General features: G+C 46.1%; 1 protein-coding gene across 1 annotated transcript in view; it reads left to right on the forward strand.

Annotated features, from left to right (window-relative positions):
* Positions 1-6,175, forward strand: part of ADIPOR2 (adiponectin receptor 2) — a 21,265-nt gene extending 15,090 nt beyond the window's left edge. Inside the window, exons 3-7 of the mRNA XM_009879630.1 lie at positions 248-419; positions 1,088-1,274; positions 2,331-2,518; positions 3,753-3,946; positions 5,464-6,175. Coding sequence (XP_009877932.1) covers positions 248-419; positions 1,088-1,274; positions 2,331-2,518; positions 3,753-3,946; positions 5,464-5,595 — 873 coding nt within the window. The 3' untranslated portion in view covers positions 5,596-6,175. The remainder of the gene's footprint in view (positions 1-247; positions 420-1,087; positions 1,275-2,330; positions 2,519-3,752; positions 3,947-5,463) is intronic.
* The last annotated feature ends 5,751 nt before the right edge of the window (positions 6,176-11,926 follow it).

Consider the following 11,926-nt stretch of genomic DNA (forward strand, 5'->3'; position numbering starts at 1 on the left):
GAATGCCGAAGTATTTCATTCTCTGGTGGTGCAGCTCAACTTCATAATGATGCTTTTTTAAATAGGGAACAGTGACTTAAGCATTATGTTTCAAGCATAAAACCTTCTCCCCAGAGATGTTCCATCAACCCTTTTCTGTTTACTGTACTCATAGATCAACACTTTCACTAATATGGGTTTTCTGACTTTTGCCATACGTCAGTGGAACTCAGTTCCCTGCATTTAACTAAAGTCTTCTAACTTCTAGGTATGGGAGGGCCGATGGAGAGTCATTCCCCATGATGTTCTGCCTGACTGGCTAAAGGACAACGACTACCTGTTGCACGGACACAGACCACCCATGCCTTCCTTCCGGGCTTGTTTCAAGAGTATCTTCAGAATACATACAGAGACTGGTAACATCTGGACACATCTTCTAGGTATTTTCAGCTTGCTCTAATGCTAGTTGGCTTCACTGCTCTCTTTGAGAGCAAGAGACAAAGGGGTGTGGGGTGGTCGGCATTATCATTCCGTTAGTGACCTGTTAAATTAACAGGTTGGTACCTCTCTCCTAATTTTATCACACCAGGGTTGGATCCTTAATTATGGAATTCAATACAAATGAATGAATTAAAAATTTCCTGATCATTAATAAATTACTGGTAGATATTCTTTTTTTCCTAAGTGTGTAGGTGTTAATTGAGATCACATTTCTTGCCACAGGAACACACTTAAGTTGCAGCTTCTATAAGTGGTTTTTGACTTGCAAGGAGCCTTGAAGGGAAAGGCTTTCTTTGAACTATGCCCTTCTCTTTTTACATTTTGCAACTGATTTTTTTAATAGTTCAAGAATGTCCAACTAGTTGTCAGGCATCTTGCAAAACAAGTAAAAATATGGAGTCCATACAAGTCTATACTGCATCAGTCCGAGACACAAATGTGCTTGGAATGAATAACTAAAGTAGGGCAATACGTTATTCTGCATGTGTGCTCCTGGTTGTCATGTAGTTCCCATGTTTGGTGCTCCTGTACATTAAAGTCATGCTTTTAAAAAGAAAAGCTTTCAGTATGCATGAACTTGACACCTTCCTGCCTTACTGTTTTTCAGGATGCGTCTTCTTTCTTTGTCTGGGAATCTTCTACATGTTCCGGCCAAACATGTCCTTTGTAGCACCTGTGCAGGAGAAAGTGGTTGTTGGATTGTTCTTCTTGGGAGCCATACTCTGCCTCTCCTTCTCATGGCTCTTCCACACAGTTTATTGCCACTCAGAAGGTGTTTCCCGGCTCTTCTCCAAGTAGGTGCCTAGAGGACAGGGTAGACCAAATAGGAAATAGGTGTGAAAACAGAGTTGGGGATTTATGCCTGGAGCCCCAGTGTAGGAGTTGTTCATTGCATGACTACATGTACTTTGGGACAGAGTTGAGCAGAGATTCAATGCAGCTTCTTCTAATTATTGTTTATTTCAGCATGAGTTTTTGTGCTGTCGATTTAGTCTTAAAACTCCTTCTTTTTCTGCCGTTTGGCAGGTGTGTGCATGCATCTTGCTGCTCGAAGTAATATACCTAGAGCTTAGTTGCAGGACTTTGAATTTTTAATGCAACTGTCACTTCTTTTCATTTAAACTATTCTGAGTAACTTTGACTCTTCAACTCATGTGAGACAGCTCCACTCTGTTTATCAAGATGTTCCGGTCTTTTGGTTTTACTACATGTTCTTTTTTGGCTGGCTGCTAAATATCTCAATTGTGTAATCTGCAAGACCACCTCTAAAGTAAGCCAGGAGTTAAAATCCCCTACTGAAAAATTAACTCCATCATCTTTTGTTGGAGCATTTTGTCAGGGTGTGGTAAAAAGCAATGACTGTAGGAATTCCTTTTCTTCACTGGCGTACAGAAAAACAGTGTGGTTGAAAAGTTGTGATGTTATTCCCCAGTGGTCACTTGAGCTGATGCCTAACTCGCTCATGCTGGTCAGTTACTGAAGTGTTTGTGTTGGATGTTTTCTCACAACATACCGTGTGCCCTTTTTTGTGTTCAGATGACTCTTGTGCTGCTTTTTTCCTCATCTGAAACTTAAATCTGGGTCTCTTTTAAAAAGCTTTGGTCTAAAGGCTGCTGTATGTGTTACTGATGACTGTCCCAAAATGGCCTTACTAGCTGGCTGTCAAGGTAATCCATTACTGTAGGAGGGCATTGGTGGAAGAGTTGCCATCAGGAAGTAAGTTGCAATGGTGACAATAACTTCATTTTGCAGTGAGAAGTAGACAGCTGGTCTACTAAAGAAGAAAGTGTTGTTATGAGGACTTCCAGACGTTTGCGTTTCTTAATAAACTGATTTTTGTTTCCTTCTAGGCTGGATTATTCTGGCATTGCACTTCTCATAATGGGCAGCTTTGTACCATGGCTGTACTACTCCTTCTATTGCAACCCTCAGCCTTGTTTCATCTACTTGATTGTGATTTGTGTCCTGGGCATCGCAGCCATAATTGTCTCACAATGGGACATGTTTGCAACCCCTGAATACCGGGGTGTAAGGGCAGGTAAGACGTGAAGTTAATTGTTTTGCTTCTTAACTGCCTTTCCTCCTTCCTACTTACCACTTGGAAAAACTGTCTTGGGAGGACTTACGAGAGCTTAATTTTATAGAGCGCTAATATTCTTGGACTGGGAGCTTGATGGGTTTTCTTTCAGCAGTGATTATAGCCAACTGGATGCACAGATAAGGGCTGGTGCAAGTCCTGGAAGTGCATTCCTGAAATGGACAGTAACACATGCAGTAGGAAAGGTAGCGCAAAGTATTTCTAGCTATATCTAGCAACTTTGCTCCTTCAAAAAAATGACTGACTGCTTGGTGTGTGTATGTGTATATTCCTTCTACTGTTTGTCTTGTTTTTTGTAATACTAGGCTCAGACACTAGCAAATCATTGAATGATTGAATTAATCTGAATGATTTGCCTAGATAAAACACATATTTAAGACAAAGAGTCTAGTTTTTTCTCTTCACATGATCAAAAGAACAAAACCACATTTGGTTTCACGTTCTGAGGTAAGACGAAAGAGAAAGCTTTCGGGGGCAGCTGTGGAATCTGAACACAGCTGGGTTGAATAGTAATATTTCTTGTTACTTAACCTGCACGTGCTGTCTACAGTAAATCTAGATTTCCTGGACAGACTATGGGTGTACCTTCAGAGACTTCAGCCTTCCAAACTTAAAATCTGGATGGGACATGGTTGTTTCCCCCACCCCACACACTGTTTTACAAGATTTCTGTACTTGCTGCTAAAAATCTAAATAAATAAACCATGTTCTCATGTATGGCAGATCAGATAAGCCTCAGATTCTACTTTTATCTTTCAGAGGACTACTTGTACAGTATGAGATAAATAGTCTCTTTGTTGTCTCTCCTTGGCTTGGCTCTTGAGAGACTATGGTAAAGTGAGACGTAGTTCATGTAGTCTCAGTGCCCTCTACAGTCCAAGATGTGTAACTGGCTTAATGTACATTAAGTTGGCAGACATGTACATTACGTGAAGTATTTCAGTATCTGCTGGAACGTATAACTAAGTAGCTTCTAGTATATGAAGGAAGTCTGTGCTTTCTTTAACTTCCTCTCCAATAAAGCTCTTCTGAGGACCTACAGCTTCGAGTTGTCACCTTTCTGCTGCTTTGGCAAATACTGAGTTTTCCCCTCCGTAGCTTTTGTGTTTTCATTGTCTCCCTTTACCGCCACTGTGTTCAAATCTGACTCTCCCACATTTTCTTTACCTCCCAGGAGTATTTCTAGGTCTGGGTCTTAGTGGGGTTATTCCCACCCTGCACTTTGTCATCTCTGAGGGGCTCCTGAAAGCAGCCACAATGGGGCAGATAGGCTGGCTGGCACTCATGGCATGCCTGTACATCACTGGTGCTGCACTATATGCTGCCCGCATCCCGGAGAGATTCTTCCCTGGCAAGTGTGACATCTGGGTGAGTCTACAGAATGACTGGATGAGGAGACCAACGTGAAAGCTGGTTCCCCTTGAGGCTGGAGGACATTGTGTCAGTGTTTTCTTATTGCAAGTCTCAAACAGCTGCACCAGAAGCATAGGTCTCATGGGGCCAAATAACTGTGGGCTCCCTGAGCCTGGCTTACCTGGTGCCTCTCTTGCTGAGTTGTCACAAGCTGGCTGGTCTGAGGTAACTGCTGGTGTGCAAACTCACCCCAGCACATGTACTAGATAGCTTTGATAGATGGGTAAGCAACTTGGCAAAGCTCTTTGTGTGTGTGTGTTGAGGATCCTGCAAACACACATCTTGCCTTGCTTCTGTGCGTGGTTATTTCTCTGATGTTCAGTGTGTTCTCTGGGATCTTCACAATGTCCGTCTCCTCATCTTGTACAGCCAGTGAAATTGCTGGATAGAGATGGTACACTGTCCTGGTTTGGAGGAGTCTTGCCCAGGAGAAAGGAAAGTGGATGGGTTGGGGGGAAGCTTGGGATGAGGGAAAGGATCATGAAGACTGTGGAGGGGAAATATGTGGGGAAGATGTAAAGATAGAAATTGGGTGGAACAAGAGTAGAGATGAGAGGGAGGTGGACCTTTGGAAGGCCACTGTACTTCCACTAGGATAGTTTAAGGCCCCTGAAGAAGACTGGAAGTGAGAATGAGGCCTGGGTTGTTTGAGCGGCTTTTGCACAGCAGCAGTTGGCTAGGTTAGTTTAAATGCCAAACAAAGCCTTGTTATGATAATGAGCTAGGCTCCAAAAGCACTGGTGTACCACCAGCTCTTTTCCAAGCTTCCCGTGGAGCCCGCAAATACACATTTGTAGAAGATTTTCAAGAGCATTATCCATATTGGTATGGCTTCCCTCAAACAAGGGCGTGCTTTGTCATACAGCTCCCTCGTGGTTTTCAGTCTGCTGTGCTATAATCAATAGCATCCTGGGCCTTCATTCAGAACATCTGGTTGTGTCTAGGTTTTAAAATAATACCTTTTTTTTTTCCTGTTCTGTTTCTCTATGGCAGAGAAATAAAATAACAACGTTCTGAAAATCCACTTGGTAAAATTTATGCCTGTGACCAGAGCAGAGTTTGTACCTGTTAAGTGTATGAGAGCCCTTTTTATTTAAACCACCAGTGTGTGTTGCTGAGGAGCTAATTTAAAAAGTGTCCTGCTTAAGCCTTTTGCCCAAAGCTCTGACATCATCCTTCACCTTTCACAAAGATGCGCTACAGGATTTATGTAGCATATTTGTTGATTGACCAACCGGTTAAGATGATTGTGAAGGAAAGGCAGGGTGTGTGTGTGGAGAATTTGATTATTTTGCTAATGATGGGAGAGGGGTGGGCTTTTAATACACAACTTGGAGAACTTCGCAGCTTGTGGTTTGAGGTACTGCTACGTGTTACTGTGTACTTCAGCTGAATGTGTGGCTTTTTTGGAGACAGGGTAGCAGTAGACCCCAGAGTGCCCCAGCTGAACAGAAGTGTTTTCTTTTCCGCAGTTTCACTCCCATCAGCTGTTTCACGTCTTTGTCGTGGCTGGCGCTTTTGTGCATTTCCACGGGGTTTCGAACCTCCAGGAGTTCCGTTTCACGGTCGGCGGAGGCTGCACAGAAGAAGATGGGATGCAGTAAAATCAGCCTTCAGCCCAAGATCATAACCAAAACAGTACCGCAAGTGCGGTTGAAGCATAGAGGCTAGCGAAATGAATACCTAAGAAGAATCCAAGTTTCAGCTGATGGGGCATGGAGCTTCATGGGGGATTCTGACTAACCAATATAAATTCTATACCTCAAGCAATGGAATGAATCAATTTGAAGACCAGGAAATTCTGAAACCCTAATTTATTCTTGGGATCTACAGATTGAGCTACAGAGGACCCTTTCCAAATCGGCTTCTGTTCAATGCCATATTTATTTGTAGAAGTGGGGAGGGATAGCTTAGCAGTTTCCTTTTTTTTTTTAAAAAAGAAAAAAAAAAACAAGGTTAAATTTATATCCTCTTGGAGGGTCTGGGAGTTGATTTTAGATGCTCTTTTGGGAGAAAAAAAAATTGTAAATAAGATTTCTAACTTTCTGTTTAAATAAAATTTATATAAATGTTTTAAACAATACGCGAGGGGGGGGGGGGGGGAGGTTTTTTGTAAAGAATGCAACATGCAAGTACCACACACTGTTTCAATTTTGCACAAAATAAATGATTGCAGGAGGACCAGGGAAAATTCCCAGGAGTGAAGCATGTTGGCCCTGCAGATTTTCCAGGTGGCCAGCATGCCCTGGGCAATGTGGGGTCCTGGCCAGCACTTGGAGTAGATTCGGTATGTGTACACAAGGGTTGCAAAGGCTGGATTAATCACATTGTCATCCAGGTCACAGTGTTGGCAAGTTTATTTACACAAGTAACTCGAAAGATACGTCTGTGCCCTGCCTAAGTGTGCGGGGCAGCTGCCTTCCAAGCTTGCGTGGCCTGTTTAGTTTTGGATAGTGGATCTTACAGTAAGTTGTTTTCTCATCATATGAATTGGAGCACGATGGGATAACTGCGCGTGAAATAGCAAACAGTCCGGCTCCATCAGTGCCTGCCTATACCCAAAGGCTCCCGTTGAGTAGGTGGTTGCCATTTGCAGGCCTGTCCTGTTTTGTCTGAACAAATGATGGTAATGCACTTGTCAAAAGATAGTTGAGCATGTGAGGGGAAACAGAGGTGGGGTTAAGATGGACTGGAAAGAGGAAGCTGTGCGCTCCAGGACTTGGAGTTAACAGTTACTGCAGACCTCAAGCACATTACCTTCTCATGTGTCAGGCTCCGTATGCCAAGGGAGTTTGCAGGTTTTTCTTTTTAAGAGGAAAAATCCACAATCGGCCCAATGCAGTTCCAGTTTTTTTTTTTTTTTTTTCCTTAGGTCTGCTTCCCATCTGTGCTTGAGCAATGGGACTGCTGGTATTTCTTAAACCTAAGAGTTCAGTTGGATTGCTGTGGAGCAGACACACCTCCTATATAAGGGGAGGCATATATCCTTCTCTTGTGTAATTGATGTAGCTTGATCTTTGGAGCCCAGTCAGAAGCTAGACTGAAGGAGAATCTTTGGAGTCGTAAGATGAAATGTGAGCTTTTTGTTTGTTATGGCACAGATATTGCTTGGAGTGTTTAGTTGGAAATTCAGAGCAATTACCTCTCTCACAAATGAGTTAAACAGCTCATAAAATGCTGTATTTCACAAGAAAGGAAGGTAAAGGGTGGGTTTTTTTTTTTGTTTTGGGTTGTGTTTTTTTTTTTTAAGACTCCTGCAAGTTTGAATTTTCATCCTTCGAGAGAAAAGTGTGGATTGCAAAGATCTTCCCATACCCTGGATGTCATGGAGTGTGTTTTGGGGGGTTTCTTTGCCTAACGGAGTCAAGTAGAAGCAGAACGCTTTCCAAAAGTTGACTGGATATTAAGGCTTCACCCCTCGAATGGAGTCTTTGTAAAGCCTCTGAGAGCAAGGTCAGCTGCAGAAAGAGGTGCTGCAGCAGAAGTCTGCGAGCTGAGAGGGATGTGTTCTCAGTGGGATCACTACACTGGATGCCTGTAGGGCCAGCAGAAGTTTATCTGGGGTCTGTGTGGTACTAAAAAGAAGTAAAGAGCAGTATTAACTCGGATGTAAGGGCTCATAGCACCGGCATCCCGGACAAAGATGTAGAGTTGCCTGGCAGGAAATACACTGGTGTCTGAGAGGAGCGTGGTACATATCAGAATTGGAGTTGCCGGTAAGGTGCTTTGGGATACCTCTGTAACAGTACCAGCAGAAGTGGCAGTCTCCATCCTGGATCATCCCACGTTCACTCCTTGAAGGGTGATTGTAACCTGGTCCTACACAGCACAGAACTATTACAAAAACACAGTACTCCACCTGCTATTCTTAACCCAGTCAGTCTCTCCGTTCGAGAAGTTTGTGTTCCAATAAAAACAACCTAGCTGTGCACTTTTCTGTAGCTCTTGCTGAGAACTCTTCCCAGGTTGGCACCTGAATGCCTTACTCTCAGCAGTCAGAGGCTTGCTTGCTCTGTGTGCAGGTTATTGCCATAGAATAGTTAGGACCTACAGCTTCTTTCCTTCCCCATTAAATAGTGGCCTTGTTCAGTATATTTCTTTTTAAAAATTGCTTACTGTTGAAAGCAATGAAGCACATTCTGGGGTTTTGATGGTTGGGGACTCTGGTGATGGTTCCATATAAGATGGGATCTTATTACTTGCTGTATTCTTAACTTCTGCTAATAAAAGAACCAAATGGAATATTGTCTAGTTTGGGTCTTTCCGTGCCGTGCGCGAAGCTTGAAAGAGTCCCTCTCCCTTTGTTCCTTCCCGATGCTTACAGGCAACACTTCATAGGTAAAAGACTTCTGCTGATGCAGAAACCAAACGGATGCCTTGAGGCTTGTGTGTGTACAGTTGAACCGATGCTTACTGTGTGCCTCCTCCAGCAAAAGCTGGTGGGTGGGAGTTTGACTAAAACATTAGTTCTGTTATGTGTCACCCTCTTGATGTCTGTAATTTACATCAAGTTTGTGCCTGGTCTTGCCATAAGATTTCGGTACTGTTTAACATGTATAAACATTGTGCAGACAAAGGTGTCCCTGGACCGTGCTGCCTTGTAGTGCTAATCTCGAGGAAAATTTGTTTTTCTGAAGTCTAGACTGTTATTCAATGCCCACTGGAGTTGCCAGTTGTAGTGTGGGGCAGATAGCGGTGTGGGGGAAGGCGGTATTATTAGGTGTGTTTGGTGCCACCACTTCATGAAGCTGCTCACTGTAAGAATTCCCCTGACATACAATTATTCTGAACTTTCAGAGAATGAAAAGCCTGGGACAACATTTATCCTGTCCCATGACTGCTTGTTTTTGACCTCTGCCACTTGAGGACAAAGTGCGATTGGTGTTGCCGCTAAATTTCATCTTTTGTTTTGGAAAGCTTAGCTGAACCCATGCTGTAGAGTGAGGGCATAAAGCTGCAGGGTGGTTTTGGGGTTGGCTAGCCTTTATCAGGTCTATCTCCCAAGCCTCCATCCCAACCTAGGCTAGCTATAATTTCAAAGGTTGTCTATTTTTGCATGTTTAGAGACACTAATTTTCAGTGGCTTGGTTTTCCAGTTCCTGCTCTTGCAGGTTTTAGAGCAGGCTGCATGGGTACAGTCCCCTTCCTCGCTCCAGGGTTTAAAAGGGCTTTCTCCTGCCACTGCAGGTTGGGTGCCAGGGGGTAACAGGCAGCCAAGGGAAAGGAGCAAACTGGCCAAGGGGTCAACCTGGGCAGAATGTGGTGGAAGGAGCAGAAACTGTGATTTATTGATGGTATTGGAAAGCCAAAGGTGAAGCACTGGGGGGTGAGAAGTTGTGAGGAGGCACTGAGGGTGGGAAGAACAAGAGCTGTGTGGAAAAGAGGGTGGGTGCTGGAGACCTTGGTGGTTGTGGGCAAATTTTAGGTGAGCTGAGGTTGTGAAGAGACCTTCAGGAAGCCTGGACTCGTATTCCTAGTGTAAAGGAAATGCCTCCCAGCCTGTACCCAATAAGGGATTGATTGTCTTCTCCTGGTATGCAGGCTTAGGGCTGGCAGGGGCGGGAAGGAGTCGGGTTTGGCTGGGGAGGGAGCGGGGCTGGTGCTGACCAGAACAGCCCTGTGCCTGGACTGGGGCCTTCATCAGCGCTCCTCGTCTGTCAGCAAACATCTGGGAACTGCCTGGGCAAAATAAACCTAATCCTCCTCTTGTGTTGGTTCTCACTGAGTCTGGGCATCTACAGCTGTGCTGTTTATCATTTACTTCTCTCAAGATACGTCCTTTGCAGTGACTTGTAAGAGAGCCAGCTCTGGTAAATGATCTGTGACAGCTTGAGGTCTCAGGATGGATTTTTTTTTTTTTTTTTTTTTTAAATGCAAAGCAAATTTCAAGGAGCGTGGAGAATGTCGGCATCAGATTGTACACGAATTACACTAAGGGAAGCTGCCACGTTTGAATATGGATTGGGTTTATTTTGTTTTCAGGAAGCCAAGCGATACTTAAAAAGTTGCCTGGGCAGGCTGAAATTGTACGTCCTACCTCTGGTGTGTGTAGTTGTGGCCGTGCTTTGCCTTCTCCCAAGAGCCATTTGCTTCATTCCTTGCGAAGGGTGAACTTATCCTGAGTATGGATTGGAGCACTGTAATCAAGGTGAATGTCTAAGGCCACTGCCTACCTTTTTGAAGGAGCTGGAAATAAATGAAGCGTATGATTAGTGTGGAGGAGCTGAGTTTGTTTTAGTAGAACCCATTAGAGATTTCCCTGCAAAACTGACTTCTCTTTTCCCCCACCTGGTTTTTCCCCTGCCCGCTGCGTGGCATCAAGCAGCTTGTTTGAACCAAACTCTCCTGCTGGTCAGTGCTTCTCTATTTGCCTGGAGTGCCGGAGCCAAAATTCTTCAGTCTGATTTCCAGGAGTGCTGAGCACTGATGTGCTTTGAATAAAGTGCCCTAAAAAGATCAGCTCCCTGGAAAAGATGTGCATTAATTCCTAGGTCCATATTGCTATTTATGAAAAAGGAATACCAGCCTGGAGCTCACGGCAGCGTAGAGGGTGTCACACCGGATCATCTTCAAGTACTTAAACAACGAGCACCGCAGGAGAAGTGCAGGAGGAAGCCCTCTGCCCAGCACCACATGGGCAGCGCTGCCGCTCAGACGCTGCGAGAGGACCACACTGTCTCTGGTGCCTTGTTTGCCGTCGGGAAGGTGGGCTCCTCGGGGAGGGATGGCAGGATGTGGGCCGGGCACTCCTGCACGTGCGCAGGGGAATGGTTTCCTTGCTCGGTCTCAATTCTGGCGTTTCCAGGAGCTTCACCTTTGTCTCTCTCTCCTCTAGTAAAATTCATGTTTAAACAGCAGAGCTGTTGCTGTGTCTCAGCTCAGAGCTGGAGATTCGCGCTGATCCCGCTTTTTTTCATCTCTGGTACTGGTACAACTGGGCAGAGAGGCTCTTCCCAGTCGGGTTGTAAACGAGATGGAAAAATCATAGGCCTGGCTGTGTTCCCGGAGCAAAGATGTGTTTCCCTAACAGAGGCTCAACGACACCCAAACCAGCTCCAGTCGTGGGTTGTTTTCACCTCTGACCATGCCGAACCCTCTGCGGATGGTTTGAGGTTTGCCTTAGCGCTGGCTGGAGCTGAGCTCCCCGAAACCCAAGCAGTAGTTCTCTGTAGCCAATGGCAGGCTGCGGGGCCGGCTGGTGGCCAGAGCCGCTCGCTGGCGCAGAGGCAGGATGGGGCAACAGGAGCAGCCGGATCCACTGCTGGGAAGGAGATGTGGGAAGCTGTTCCTCCCGGGAGGGAGCAGCCGCTGCCACCACCTCCCTGCCTGCTCCTGGCCGCAGGGGCCAGCCCGGGGCAGCAGGCTCCAGGCCCCACTGCCGGGGCTGGGGGGGGCCGGCTGCGCCGCGCTGGAGGAAGCCACTGCTGGCTGAAATTTAGATGAGCTTTGGCTAGCGTGTGACTTACAGCATCGGCGTACTTTCTCTCGTCGGTGTGGGAGCTTCCCCAGCAGCTCCCTGTCCCCGTCCTTCCCTGCCACCCATGTGAGGACAGCCCCCGGTTCTGCGGTGGCCTCCAGGAAGGCTGTCAGCCTCCTCCTGCCGCCGTCCCCGCAGCCTCTCCTCTGGGAGGGCTGAGGAAGCACCTGCGCATCCCTCTGCAACGCAGGCGCGGCTCCTCGAACGCAGCGGGAAGGACAGCGGCGGCTGCCTGGCCCCAGAGGAGCCAAACGGGGTTGTAATGACAGCACCCGGGACGCAGCCCTCTCCTGCCACCGGCAGGGACCTGCTTGGGGAAAGGTGGGGTGCCGGGGTTCCTAAAATTCGAGGCGGTGGCAGCAGCAGCAATCAAAGCAGGAAGAGCTGATGACATTTCCTGCGGGGCCCAGTGAGGTGTTTACTGAAGAAACACGCTTGGCGGCGTCCAAGCGGGGCTG

This window comes from Charadrius vociferus, unplaced genomic scaffold (assembly GCF_000708025.1).
Source record: "Charadrius vociferus isolate BGI_N301 unplaced genomic scaffold, ASM70802v2 scaffold90, whole genome shotgun sequence".
In the NCBI taxonomy this organism is placed as follows: Eukaryota; Metazoa; Chordata; class Aves; order Charadriiformes; family Charadriidae; genus Charadrius; species Charadrius vociferus.